The sequence below is a fragment of the Papio anubis genome, chromosome 13, assembly GCF_008728515.1.
Source record: "Papio anubis isolate 15944 chromosome 13, Panubis1.0, whole genome shotgun sequence".
In the NCBI taxonomy this organism is placed as follows: Eukaryota; Metazoa; Chordata; class Mammalia; order Primates; family Cercopithecidae; genus Papio; species Papio anubis.
In genome coordinates, this window is record NC_044988.1 from 20,591,478 (window position 1) to 20,606,615 (window position 15,138).

Genomic DNA, 15,138 nt, shown 5'->3' on the forward strand with positions numbered 1-15,138 from the left:
CCGAGGGAATTACATTGCCTGTTTTACTTAGGAAGAGGGAGGGCTGTTTCGCTCAGGAAGAAGATATTGGGGGAAGGGGGAAGAAGTGATTGTTTCTGCTAGTTATAAAACCAAAATGATTCCTCAACCTCAGAGTGTTCACTATTTCTTCTGTCACACAAAGATAATCTTTATTCTTAAATTCAGACATTTTAAATTTATGGGAATAGTAGGCAGTTAATAGGCTTCTTTTTATACCTCTTCAGACAAAAACGTAAACAAGGTGTATTTCTTTTTTCTCCTTCCTTCTATTGTCCCCCCCCTGCTTCCTCTCTGCTATTCATTCCCTAGTTTTTTGTTTCAATATGAAAAACATCAATCCTAGGTAAAAGAAAAAAAGATTTAAGTTCCTTTTTTTCTGCTAAGAATTTATCATGCAGAATTTGCCTTTACTGTGTTGAACGTTTTCCCCAAACAATTTCTGACTTCATTAGATCATGTTTAATATTAATGTACCGCAATTGCTTTTGGCAAGAGGTCCTTCACTTCTCCATTCTTTTGAGCAAAGAATATTGTGGTTGCTTTCTTTTCTAATAGAATGAAGTGTTTGTTACGATTTCCTCATAATTGCTTTCTCTGTTGCTTGCTGTTAATTGCTCCTTCCCTCTAACTTGCCTATGAATAGCTGGGACACTTTGGGGTACGTCATTATGGATTTCAGTATTTCATTCTGCAAAATTTGCTGTAAGTTAGGTCAATGCTCGCTACAAAAATAGATTTGAATTGGCTGAGAGGTGTCTCTGGCTGCTGTAAGTCATGATACAGAAAAATAAGTTTGTAATTAAATGGGTTTCTAATGTAAGGTAGAAAAATTTGCCATAGATGCATTCCTGGGATAAAGTTGGGCTGTAGCCATTCTTGTGCAGTAAAAATAACTCAGAGTATCATGAGCATTTTTCTGAGTTAGTTTTCATACTTTTATCAGTATATCATGTCCTTTGTAATAGTCAAGTCAAACTTAACTGTAAGCCAATGTCAGATGTCTGTTTTCACTAAATTATTCTGTAGGTCTCTGTTTAATGTAGTATCTGTTAGATTAATTTCTTAATATTGCCTTTCCATTTTATGTCTTTAAAAAATAAGATCCCTAAATCAAAGAAATTGGATTCTTAGTTTGACTGTAAGCCAGGGCACATTAAGTATTTAATATTTTGATTCTATTGCATTTCTAAATTTTTGATTTTTAATTATTTGTGATTATTTATGGAAATACAGGTAATTTTGTATTATTGATCTTAATGCAGCAAACTTGCTAAATTTACGATCCAGAGCTCATTTGTAGATTCTTTGAGCTTTTTTTATACACATAATTGTATCATCTATGAGGAAAGACAGTGTTTATTCTTTATTTTCCGTTATACTTTTTACTTCTTTTGCTTGCCTTATTGCCCTCTGATTAGGATTCACAGTGCAGTGTTGAATAAGAATAACGATAATAGGCATCTTGGGGCCAGGCGTGGTGGCTCACGCCTGTAATCCCAGTACTTTGGGAGGCTGAGGTGGGCAGATCACCTGAGGTCAGGGGTTTGAGACCAGACTGGCCAACATGGTGAAACCCTGTCTCTTCTAAAAATACAAAAATTAGCCAGGCGTGGTGGCGCACGCCTGTAATCCTAGCTACTCAGGAGGCTGAGGCAGGAGAATCACTTGAACCTGGGAGGCGAAAGTTCCAGTGAGCCGAGATTGCAGCCACTGCACTATAGCCTGGGCAACCAAGCAAGACTCCATCTTAAAAAATAAATCAATCAATAAAATAAAATAAAATAAAATAAAACAAAATAAAAACCCCAGCACCTTGGTCTCATTACTGATTTGAAGTGGAAGCCTTTCAGTATTCCACAATTAACTGTGATGTCTTCTTTCTGTATTTGGTTTCTATAAATGCCATTCATCAAATAAGGAAGTTGTCTTCTATTTCTACTTGACTGATTTCACTTAATGATTAACTTTTGGATTTTCTGAAGTAGTTTTACTACTTAACATCTATCTATCTAGGTGATCATAGGATTTTTCCTCTTTATTAATATGGTCAATTATAAGTGATTGCTTTTTGAATGTTAATTTGTCCTTTGATTCTTGGGAGAGAACTACTTGGTGGCTATGCAATATCCTATTATAAATTGTTGAATTTGACTTGGGACTAATTTTTTTAAAAAGTTTTTTTGCATCTATGTTTATGACAGAGACTTGCCTCTGTTCCTTCTTGTAATGTCCTATCAGGTATTGGTATTAAGGTTTTGCTAGATTCATAAAATTCATAAAATGAAGATATAATTCCATTGTCTTTAGACTTTTGGGAAATCTCTCATTTTCTATTCTTTGGAATAATTTGTGTAAAATTAACATTTCTTAAATATTTGGAATTATGGACTTAACTATGGATTCATTTTTAAATAAGTGTAAAACCATTCCGATTTTTTATTTCTTTTTCTGCCAGTTTTGGCAAGTTGAATTTTCCCAGTGGTGTCCGTGTCTTCTAAAATTTAAAACTTATTAAAATTAAGTTGTTAGTATCTTTTAATGTCAATAGAATCTGTAGTTATGTCATGATTTCATTGTTAATATTGGTAAACATTGTCTTCTTTCTCTCCTGTCTCTTTTTTTCTTGAGCTGTTTTCAAAACTACTTATATTAGATTTTTCCAGAAATCAAAGTTTTGTTTTATTGATTTCTTCCATATGTGTTTGTTTCCTTCATCTTTAAGTTTTTGTCTTGTGTTTATTATATTTGTCCCTCTACCTTTTTTAGGTGAATTTAATGTGTGTTTCTTTTAACACTTATGCTTTTAAGGGTATAAAATTTCGTTAGAGCACAACTTGAGTTGAATCTCACGATTTAAAATATCGTATTTTCATTCTCAGTTAGTTGACAGTATTATGTATTCTGGTTTACATTGTGATTTCTTCTTTTACCGTGAGTTATTTAGAAGTGCATTGTTTTTATTTTGTTATTGTTTTTAGACTATTTTTCAAGTAGCCACAGACTATAACTCTATCGTGGCCACCTTTTGAAATCTATTAGAATTTGAACTCTGCTTCAACAGATGGTCAATTTTGGTAAATGTTTCATTTGTACTAGAAAAGAAAGTATAGTCCACCACTATTGATAACAATTTAATATATGTTAATTAGGTCAAGTTTGTTACTCATGGTGGTCAAATGTTCTATATTTTTGCATACTTCTTCCCGCTGGTTCTTAGAGTTGCTGCGAGAGATGTGTTAAAATTTTCTACTGTGACTGTGTATATATCTCATTTTCATCTAGTTTTTTCAGTTTTTGCTTTATATATTTAGAAGCTATGCTATTAGTGCATACAAATTTAGAATTGATGTATCTTCTGAAGGACTGACCCTTTATTAATGTAGAAATATTTGTCTTAATCTCATGTAATTCTTCTTCTTTTGTAATCCGTTTTGTTTGATATTAGCATATTACACCAACTTTCTCTTGTCATTGGTGTTCGCATGTTTATATTTTTCTATCTTTTTACTTTCAACCTTCCATTGATTATATTTAAGGTGTGCTGTGATAAACAGTATATTGTCATTTTGGTTTCTCAAATTCGGTTTGATACTATTTATCTTTTAATAGCAGTGCTTTGTCTCTGTGTTTAATGTAATTGCTGTGACATCTGGGTTTAAGTTTATTATTTTGCTGTTTGTTTCCTACTTGTCACACATTTTCTTCTTTTCCTCTCATTTCTTTACTGCTATATGCTAAATAAGTGTTTTTTATATTCTTTTAGTGGTTACAGTAGCAATTACAAGATACAGTTAAAATATCATATAAATTGATAGTTTTATCATTTCCCTGACAATCTGAGAACCTAAAACACCTTCCCTCTACTTATCCCCTCCTTGGTTTGTTACTATTAAAATGTATTTTAATCATCCATATATAATATTTTAAACTTTAAAATATTACTATAATTTTAAACTCTTTAAAATATTACTATAATTGTTTTATACAGTGAATGTTGAATTTTTTCTTTCCCACATGTTTACATCATCCAATGTTTTTCTTTTCTTCCTGCATTTCTTTGCCTCCTTATGGGATAATTTTCTTCTGCCTTTACTGTTTCTTTTGGTGTAGATCTTGTGACACATGCTTTCAGCTTTTTTCATTTCTTTCTGAAATGCCTTTATTTTGCCTTTTTTTAGAATTTGTTGGCCAGGCCTGGTGGCTCACGCCTCTAATCCCAGCACTTTGGGAGGCCGAGGCGGGCGGATCACGAGGTCAGGAGATCGAGACCATACTGGCTAACATGGTGAAACCCCATCTCTACTAAAAATATAAAAAATTAGCCGGGTGTGGTGGTGGGAGCCTGTAGTCCCAGCTACTCAGGAGGCTGAGACAGGAGAATGGCGTGAACCCAGGAGGAGGAGCTTGCAGTGAGCAGAGATTGTGCCACTGTGCTGCAGCCTGGGTGACAGAGCAAGACTCTGTCTCAAAAAAAAAAAAAAAAATTGTTTTCGCTCAGTATGGAATTCTAGATGGACAATTATTTTATATTAGCCCTTTGAAGATAGAATTCCATTGTCTTTAGACTTTCATCATTTTCATTGAGAAGTCAGTCATACTTTTAATGCCCTTTTTCTCTGATTGGTTTAATTTTTTTTTTTTTTTTCCTCTCTGTAATTTTTTTTTAGCAGTTTTACTATCAGGCACCTAGAGGTGTTTGTCTTCGTCTTTATCCTGATTTGGGCTCATAGTTTTTCTTTTTCTTTTTCTGTTTTCCTTTTTTTTTTGAGACTGAGTCTTGCTGTATCGCTCAGGCTGGAGTGCAGTGGCACAATCTCAGCTCACTGCAACTTCTGCCTCCCAGGTTCAAGTCATTGTTGTCAGCCTCCAGAGTAGTTGGGATTGCAGGCACCCACCATCATGCCTGGCTAGTTGTTGTGTATTTAGTAAAGACGGAGTTTCACCATGTTGGCAGGCTGGTCTCAAACTCCGGACGTCAAATGATCCACCCACCTTGGCCTCCAAAGTGTTGGGATTACAGGTGTGAGCCACCGCGCCCAACCCATAGCTTTTCTTTAATGTTTGAGTAATGTCTTTCATTAATTTTGAAAAATGAGTATACCAATTGCCTTTTCAGATGTTGCTTCAGCTTCATTCTCTCCTCTCCAAGGGGGAACTACTGCCTATCTGTTAGACTTTGCTCCATTTCTCCGTCTCTCTTAAGCTCATCTCTGTATTTTTCATCACTTTTTCTCTCCATGCTTCAGTATGGTTATTTTCTTCTGACCTATTTTCTAATTCACGAAATCTTTTCCCCCATGCATCTAATCTGCTGTAAACACATTTGAGTTCTCAATTAAGTTATTAAATTGACAATTTTACGTTTTCATTTGATTGTTTTACTTACAGATTCTAACTCTCTATTGCAATTCTTCAGCTGTTTAAAATCCCCTCTGATTCTGTTGCTATTCTTTTCCTCATGAATTTATTCTTCTAGAGTTTCCAGTCATTTCTTCTGTTTCCTTTATGATTGGCAATTTGTCATGGACGGCTGAATAGTGTATATGAAAAGTGTACAGATGATGAGACTAGAGATGACAAAATTCTTTTGCTCTTGAGAGGTTTTACTTTTGTACCCCAAAGACAGTTAGAAGAGTGGCAGATAAAAAAAACTATTCTCTGCTTAAGCCAATTCAAATCAGGATTTCGGTCCTCAGGAAGACTGACCAATTTTTGCTTCACCCTTCTCCCTGGGCAGGGGTTGGTATAGGTCCAGATAGTAAATATTTTAGGCTTTATGGGCCTACAGTCTCTGTTGAAACTACTCAACTCTGTCAATATAGTACAAAAGCATCTATAAACAATAAGCGAATTAATGAACGTGGCTGTGTTCCAATAAAACTTTATTTATAGAAATAGGCAATTAGCCAGATTTTCTCTGCAGACTGTAGTTTTCCAACCCTTGTCCTAGGATGTAACTCTCTAGGGGTCCCGTCTCAAAACCGGGTTACTTAACTAAGACTCCTTTTCTGCAGAGGGCCCTAAACTTTAATTTTTGTCTCCATAGGCTGTTAAACTTCTGTTAGATTTGCAAACTTTTTCAGCCCAGTGGTTTATTTTATCACTTAGGAATTAGCAAATACCCCAAGAGGAAAAGCAACACCAAATGTTGGGCTCACTTCTCTGTACTTACCCTCTCTCCAGGACCTGAGTTTCCAAGACAGTTACTTGGGTAACTCTGTGATACTTTCACAGATTTTTAAAAACTTGATCTAGCTTTTATCCTTGTTCTTAGTACAAGCAGTCTATCACAGTGAGAGGCAGATAAAGATCTTTTCTGAAATTCATTTTTACCATTGTCTTAATAAAGAGGGGAATTTATTTATTTATTTATTTATTTATTTTTTATTTTCTGAGACAGAGTCTCATTCTCTCTCCCAGGCTGGAGTGAAGTGGCTCAATATCAGCTCACTGCAACCTCCGCCTCCCAGATTCAAGCAATTCTCCTGCCTCAGCCTCCCAAGTAGCTGGGATTACAGGCGCCCGCCACCATGCCCAGCTAATTTTTTGTATTTTTAGTAGAGACGGGGTTTCGCCATGTTGGCCAGGCTGGTCTTAAACTCCTGACCTCAGATGATCCACCCACCTAAGCCTCCCAAAGTGCTGGGATTACAGGCGTGAGCGACTGCGCCCAGCTGGAAAAATAATCTTTATAGTGTGAGTTTTATGTCAGAGATTGACAGACCACAGGGTATACACAAAATCCAGCTGGCTGCCCTCCACCTTCAAATGACTGTTGAAATGGAATCTGTTTAGTTCTGTGTGCTGACTGTTCTTTCCTTCGTTCTTACCCAAAACAGCCTCCTTACTGATCCTCCCCATATTCCTTATCAAAATTTTTCTCTACGTGATAGCCAGAATGATTCTTATAAAACATAAATGTGAGCATGTTACTTTCCCTACTTAAAACTCTTTAAAGATTTCTCATCCCTCTTAAAACATAAAATATAAAAATGGTCCTTACATTGAAGGGCCTTACAAGCTGCCTTAAAGTTTGTCTGGCCTCTTCTCTCTCTCCAACCTGATTTTTCAACATTTCCCTTGCTAAAATCATGCTATCTACCTGTAATTAATTGCTTTCTATTCCTTGAACTGGCCCAATTCCCTCCCACCTCAGTGCCTTTGCACAGGCTCTTTCTGGATCATGACCTCCCTCTTGCCTTTGCCTGGAGTCCCTAGATATCCTTCAAACTCAGCTCAGGTTAACTGTCTCTAGGAAGACTCCTCTGAACCCTAAATTCTGGCCTAGATTCAGAGTACTATGTATTTCACCCATAATATTTCTTATTCTCTGCTATTGAAAATGTCTGTGCTTACTTATTTGTAACCTGTAATCTCCTGTGAGCTTCAAGAGGCAAGGTTATCTTTAGTCTAATCTTGAATTGTTAGCATCGAGCACAGTGCCTGGCCCATAAAAGGCACTCAGTAATTGTTTGTGAGGGAATGAATGGAAGACATGCTTTAAATATCTTTAGCAATATTTACTTTTCTTTATGATATTTACATTCATTGATGCTTAGTATAACACTATGAGCTGGGAAAGCAGTATTATTCCTGTTTTTAAAATGGGAAACTGGAAATAGAGGCCAGATGACTTGCTTGGGACTTTCCAGCATGTTTGATGGTAAACATAGACCTCATCTCTAGGTTCTGTAGGTCTCAGGCCCTGTGTTTGGATTGGGTACCATAGTTTTCCCTCACTGGATACTTTATTTCTCCTTTTACCTTCTTTCCTCTTTTATTTATTTTCCATTTTCCCTCCCCGATGACTGGTGTTAAGGCTACACTGAAACAGAGATGGTAGTACCTTGATTAGTCAAGAGATTTGGGGATTTTTAGAGAGTTTAATCATTCATCATTAAGCGAAACTTCTCTCTCGCATGGCGATTCTGTGTTAATCTGGGCTTGGAATGCGGGGAAGAGTAAGAGTACATATGGGGTGCTAACTCCTCCGTTTCAAGATGAGATTATCCACAGAAGTCACAGGAGTTTGTGCAAGGTCCTTCATACTGGAAAATTACTTTGTAATTTAAACCTGTGATTTAGACCCAGCATGTGGGTCCTTATAATTAGATAATTGTAAATGACTTTAAAACTGTGTGTGATGTTTGGGAGATCAGAAATGGACGTCAGGTTAACCACCTTATCAGATTCCTCAGCTATTGACAGTGGGATTATACATTCATGTAGTGTGAAAAGGAAGAAGTTTATATGTAAAATTAATAATATAATGAGTGGAAACAGCATTCTCTGTGGTCCCTTAAAGGAAATAAGGCTGATTAGACTTTTAAATAGTTTACCACTAACTTCCTTTTTGAAATCACTTAAGACCAACGTGTATCTTTTTGTGTGTTTGTGTGGAGTTGGGGGAAGCTGCACATTTTTTTCCTGTATCTGTGAATTCTGTACCATAGAGTATGCTAGGGTCGGTTAAGTTGTAGAGAGCAGCACTTGGAGAGTAATGAAGCTGGATGATGGTTCAATTGTTTTCTAAAAATTGGCTCTTGAATGTTACATGTGGAGAACCCTGGTCCAGGTGAGAGACAGGAATGGAAAGCTTAGATTGAGAGGCCGGGAAACAGTGATTTTCCTGGCCCCTGTTCTGGCTTGACTGGAAAGCTTTAAGAGCATTTTTATTCATACCTTTCAGGTAGCATTCTTTTCAAGTGGATGACCATGGAATCAGAGAAGATCTCAGAGAAGCAGGAGGAAATTCTTTCTGTCCTGGAAGAAAAATTTCCTAACTTGCCTCCAAGAGAGGACATCATCAACGTCCTACAGGAGACCCAGTTCAGTGCTCAGGGTGAGTGACTCTGTTCCCAGCTCTCTCGTCCCTCACGAGTAGGGATGGTTTGTGGCATGGAGTGTTATCAGCCCTGAGACAGTGTATTTGTTTCTTTGTTTTTTTATACAGAGTCTCGCTCTATCCCCCAGGCAGGAGTGCAGTAGCATGATCTTGGCTCACTGCAACCTCCACCTCCCAGGTTCAAGCAATTCTCATGCCTCAGTCTCCCAAGTAGCTGGGATTACAGGCATGCGCCACCACAGTCAGCTGATTTTTGGCATTTTTAGTAGAGGCAGGGTTTGACCATGTTGGCCAGGCTGGTCTCGAACTCCTGGCCTCAAGTCATCCACCTGCCTCGGCCTCCCAAAGTGCTGGGATTACAGGTGTGAGCCACCACGCCTGACTGAGAAGGTACATTTGAATGTGTTTTACTTTCTTCCTATTGCTTGTGCTGGTGGAAGGTTTTCAGGCACATAATGTTGGCTCCCCTGGAAACAGACAGCTTGTACTGTGGCCTCTACTCTGAGGCCTTCATGCCTAGATGTGTGGTTGATTCACGTGTCTAGTGCACGTCTCAGGTGCATCATTGCATGCAGTCCTTGTGCTGACGGGATTCTATTTTTGAGAAGATGGGAGGAACAATATCAAGCACAATGGGATTTCATAAATCAATTAGTTTGAGAAGGAAATGAGCGAGAAGATGGCTACATTGATGAAACTGTTGTCAGTGTCTAGGCTTTGTCAGGACAGTGAATTTCCTGGATCAACTATTTTACAATAATAAATGGCTATAATTCACTGGATACCTGCTTTATACAGGTTTTGATGGAGTAGACTGGTAAGGATGATCTTGCTGAATCCTCATGACAACCCCAAGAGTCAGTGCTTTGTTGTCCCAGTCTCCAGATGAGGGAGGACACGGAAGTGCAGAAAGCCTTCATTGCTTTCCCAACATCAAACACACGCAGCCGGCAGGTGGCCAGGCCAGACCTAAACCCAGCCTATATGTCTTTAAGATGTAAACACTAAATTACATAACTTTCTCTCTTAGTTCAGGAACCCCGTCCCCAGGGGCAGGAGGGGCAGAGCCTGAGGCAAAGTGGTTTATGTGGGAGGTGGTTCGTTCCAGTGAACACCGATAGGGGAATGGAATGCTTCAGCAAGCAGGTTGGCTCCATGGGAAACCAGAGCTTAATCCCACCAGACACCACGAGAAAGAGGGTAAACTCGTACTTCAGGGTTGTCCCACCTGAGGGATGCAGTGGTGTGCTCATCTGGGCTCCAGGAGCTGATGGTTAAATGTTCAGGAATTTTGGGAGTTGGGTGATGTTGGATTGGTAGCTTGAGATCAGCCATGGTAGGAGTATTTAGATCCCTGAAATCGACAAACACTACAAATCAGGATTTGTTACTGGCTGTTAAACATTTACCAGCAGACCACTGGAAGAGTGTGGGCTACTCAGTCCCAGAGGGCCTTAATTCTCCAGCATAGGCTCTGGTGGCCAAGGAAAGCCCTCAGGAAAAGAGAGGCAGGTGGTGGTGGTGGAGCATCATGCTGGGTGTACTGGGATGGGAAAGTTTGAGGAAATGGGGTGGGGCCTTCGCAGTGTCCATTGCACCTTCTGTTACCTATGCATAGATGTGCGTGTACCTGTGTGTATGCTGCACAAGGGAATGTGTTTTGTCATTCATTTTCACAATGACACCAAACTTTTAATGTCACAATGTCTTCAATAAATCATTTTATGCTGCATTATAAAAGATTGTGGCTTTTCAATCTTTGAGTCAAAGAAACATATTTAGTAACTGTCTGTTCCCCTATGCTGCTGTGATTGACAGAGCGTTCTAAGTGGGTAGCGCTAGCAGGGGTCTCTGAAGCCTTAACATACATCTGGGAAGGATGCAGTGCTTTACTACGCTTTATTATAGATCTTCCTCCCAAGAGAGTAGGCCTAATCAGACGTAATAATGTAGTGTGAGAATTAAATGTTAAGCCAGATCCTTTGCTGCTTTACTGTTATAGATTTCATTGAGTTCCATTGGTCAACTGACTACAACTATGCAGTTCTGGATAATTTAGCCATTCTGAATTATTACTCCCATTAATTAGGGAATTTAATAACTCCTATTGTCAGAGCCTGTTATGAGGGTAAGCAACTTAATTAAGATAGTCTTATGAGTCACATTTATAAAGTGCATTTTGAATGAAATTATACTAGAAAACATGGGGGCTTACCTAAATGCAGCCTGAAAGCCAGTTTTGGCTTTGTTTGGTATTATTTAACTAGTTTGCATTGTGATGCTAATTTTTCTTCATTTGTCCACCTCCACCTGTCCATTTCCTGCCTTTGTCTGCTCTGGGGCTCCAGAGGTGGACCCCTAAGTATTTAATCTTATGTGCTCCTGCAACACTGGCTTCTGGTTGGGTGTGACCAATGGGAAGAGTTAGGAACAGGTAGGGATGGGGGCAAGGAGAAGAGTGAGAGTGTAGTGGATCTTTCCTGCCTTCTTCCTGCTTTGGTGGAAGTTTCTGCAGCCAGTCTTCTCCAGTTCCAGATCTCTGTTTTCTTTCTGGGTCCCTTTGCTAGCCTCTGGATGCCTCATCATCTTCTATTCACTTTCTCATCCAGCCCACATCTCTGTAAGTGTCCTGCCATTAGCACATCATCTTTTGCAGCAAAAGAGGTGCATTTTTCCTATTGGGATCCTAACTGATGCAGACGTGATGTGATTATTGCCTTAGTGTGTGTGTGTGTGTGTGTGTGTGTGTGTGTGTGTGTTGTGGATAGAAGTGACATTTCAGGGGAAAAGAATGAAATTTACAGAGTAAATTCTTAAAACAATCCCTTGATATTACAAAAAAAACACCTCAATTATAACATAGTGGTTTCTTTTTTTTCCTGTCATCCACAGGTTTAAGTATTGAACAGACAATGTTGAAAGATCTAAAGGAACTTTCTGATGGAGAAATAAAAGTGGCCATTAGTACTGTGAGCATGAACCTTGAGGTAAGGGTGGGAATGCTTTTTTAGCAATGATCAATTTCCCACAATTGCAGTCTGAGCAACTGGAATGTAACTCTCTCCATTGGATAAGTCCATGGTAGTCTTTTGCTTCTTTGTGATACATTTGACTTGGAATATAGTGGCAGGTTATTATTTGGGTGAAAACACTATGCTAAGTCAATGAAAAATTCTCAAGATGAATGCTCTTTCATTCATCTCAGTAAAACACTCAGATGTGGGTGTGTGTTTAACCTGTTTAATAGAAATTATGATATGTGTGATCAGGTTCACTTCCATATTTTCTGTGTACCACCCTGTATTGTTCATAGAACTTTTCTTTAAAAAAACAACAACAACAAAAAAAAACCACACAGATTATCTTTTGATCTTCAGAACTATTCGGATGCATGCCATTTTGGTAATCAGTGGCGACAACTCGAGTATTAATTAACAAGGAACCTCCTTCCAATCTGTTAACTGAATGGCTCAGAGTGAATGCTACTTTTGTCTTTGTGTGTTTCCTTGGTGAATTATCTTTTGTCTACTTTGGGAGTTTTCAATGACTTATATGTTAATCTTAATTAACCTAACTAATGGGAACTATATTTTATAGAGGCACATTTGTGCATTTGTAGAAGTCTGCGTATTTCTTTACTGTTGCGTTGTCTTTATTAGGTTATCTATGTTTGGTTGGGCACTTAGCTCTCAGGTAGAGTTTATGGAGATAAAATATGCTCTATAGGAATTTGTCTTTTGGTTTTTAGAATTGTATGTTACTATTCTTTCTTTCTTTCTTTCTTTCTTTCTTTCTTTCTTTCTTTCTTTCTTTCTTTCTTTCTTTCTTTCTTTCTTTCTTTCTTTCTTTCTTTCTTTTTTTTTTTGAGGTGGAGTCTTGCTCTGTCACCCAGGCTGGAGTGCAGTGGCACCATCTCGGCTCACTGCAACCTGCGCCTCCTGGGTTCAAGTGATTCTCCTGCCTCAGCCTCCCGAGTAGTTGGGATTACAGGTGCCCGCCACCACTCCTGACTAATTTTTGTATCTTAGTAGAGACAGGGTTTCACCACGTTGGTCAGGCTGGTGGTCTTGAACTCCTGACCTCAAATGATCCACCCACCTTGACCTCCCAAAGTGCTGGGATTACTGGTGTGAGCCACCGCACCCGACCTATTCTTCTTTTTCTCATGGTGATGTTGACTATATCAATGTGTATATTTCTCTGGAATAGCAGGCACTCATATTGGTGTCTACATCCTCAGAAAACCCAAGAGCAAGCCAGGTGCTTTCTTTTCTGTGATCTTTTTGTCAAATTTATTTCCAGTTTATAAGCATTGTAATTCAGCTTATAAATCTGTATGAAAACTAGGAGGCAGACTGTGACGTTTGGTGGCACCTCACAGTTTACAGAGCATGTTCTCATGGTATGCACTTGATAAATTGACTCAACTGTTTCTATGGACTTTCAGGTTGGTAAATGCTCCATATGATTAGTTATTGATGTGAACCAATTCAACAAATATATTCAATTTGTGATGTAGTAACTATATAATCACCATCAATTAGAACTCTGCTTTGTGCCTAAAAACCCAAGGAAAACATGGATCTTGCAAGGGTCAGTAGCTCTGAGAATCATTTCTACTAGTTCAAGCCTTAGGGTTTTCTTTCTCTTTTCCCCTCTCCTCTGTCTTCTTTCATTTAATAGCATCTTATTAGGTTTTAAATGCCTTGTTTGGAATTCCTTCCTAAATTAACATAGAATGTCTTGTAATTGCTTTGGGAACTGTCTGTAATTAGCAAATTATTTTAAGGCTATTAATATTACAGACTTACTGTAGCTTTAATGTACCTCCATTTGTATTATAGGGGTATGCAAATGGCTTTGTCAGATGTGTTAAACTGTAAATGCCTATCAAGCAGAATAAGTGATAAAATAATCATCTTAATCTTGAAAGTAATTTACAGAGGTCCAGTAATTAATCAGGTGGTTAAGCACGTCTCTGAAAGTGTTATATGATCCTGGAGGAGAAGGACATTTGTATATAATAAAGAAGGGTACACAGTTTAAACTCTCATTGGCTGAATGAGAACTTTTCACTTTTGCATAATGGAGATATTAAAGATGACTGAGAAGTGGGGGAAAAAAAAAAACCTCCTTAGTAACATCCTGTATCTTCCTTGAAAGAAAAAATGCAAATCAGTTATCCAATCTGTCTGCTGGAAAAATTCCCAAGTTAACGTCAGTTTAATTTTCTCTGTAGATTGTCCTTGGATGCAGTGGTATTTTCCCAATCCATACTCATATTTGATTACATTTCATCATTCCTTTCTCATTCCCATTCACCTCACTTTAAAAATTATCGACAGAATCTTCACAATCTTGTTTTGTGGGTTTTGGAACAGTTGTATAATTGCTCGTTGAATCTAGGTATATTCTCAAAGAAACCTTCTTAGTTCTCATGACTTTCTGAATCTTGCTCATCCTCCAAAGCACGGTCAACCAAGGTGCGTCATGATAACTCTTACAAATTCACTATTTTTTATTACCACCCTCTGAACTCTTGCTAAATGTAGTCTAGGTGACCAACTTAGGACTTCACTCTTTACATTAGATCTTCCGTTGCTTTTGAATTTGTTTAATATATTTAATCATGGTCAGATAGTATTTTAAATTAATTGAGGATACTGATGGTATCTTTGACTTCTCTCCCTCTTCAATTTTCTGTAACAGCGATGGGCACATAGTAGATGCTTAGTAAATACAACTATTTAGTTAATGCTTGTTGGTGTTTGCAGTTCGTCCCTTTGCTATCTGATTTTTATTTCCTTTTGGATTTACATAAATCAGCTAGGAAAGCAAAGCCACTTAGCTAGGCATCCAAGGCAGTCTGCTTTTTCCTCTCCCAACGAGTTTCTACCAGACAACTATGGTTGAAGGATGACATCAAACAGATGAAAAAAGTCCCACATATTTATAGAAAGTATGCTTATCCTGCTCTCCAAAAATGGAGTGAGACGCTTTGCAAAGTAGTTAGCTATAGTCACTGAAAGAAATCAACTGTAGGTTCTGCAGCATGTCAGGGATACAGGAATGAAGATTCCTGGCATTTTCAATGGTTCTTTGCAGTGCTGTAATTCTACCGTTGTGTAAGTCATGGCCTTTATTTGGCTGATGACCCAGTTAATTTTCTTGGATGGAAATATTCAGAAAATTAGAAAGATTTATCTCTCTGTAACTTACACAGCATGATCTTCAGAGGGAACCATTGAGTTTGGGAGGTAGAAATCACTGCC

General features: G+C 38.1%; 1 protein-coding gene across 16 annotated transcripts in view; it reads left to right on the plus strand.

The window, feature by feature from the left end:
* PRUNE2 (prune homolog 2 with BCH domain) overlaps positions 1 to 15,138 on the plus strand; it is a 293,156-nt gene that overhangs the window by 76,449 nt on the left and 201,569 nt on the right. For all 16 annotated transcript variants that reach the window (XM_009188956.3, XM_009188962.3, XM_009188968.3 and 13 more), the window contains exons 5-6: positions 8,711 to 8,863; positions 11,759 to 11,853. In XM_009188956.3, the coding sequence (XP_009187220.3) occupies positions 8,711 to 8,863; positions 11,759 to 11,853 (248 nt within the window). The remainder of the gene's footprint in view (positions 1 to 8,710; positions 8,864 to 11,758; positions 11,854 to 15,138) is intronic.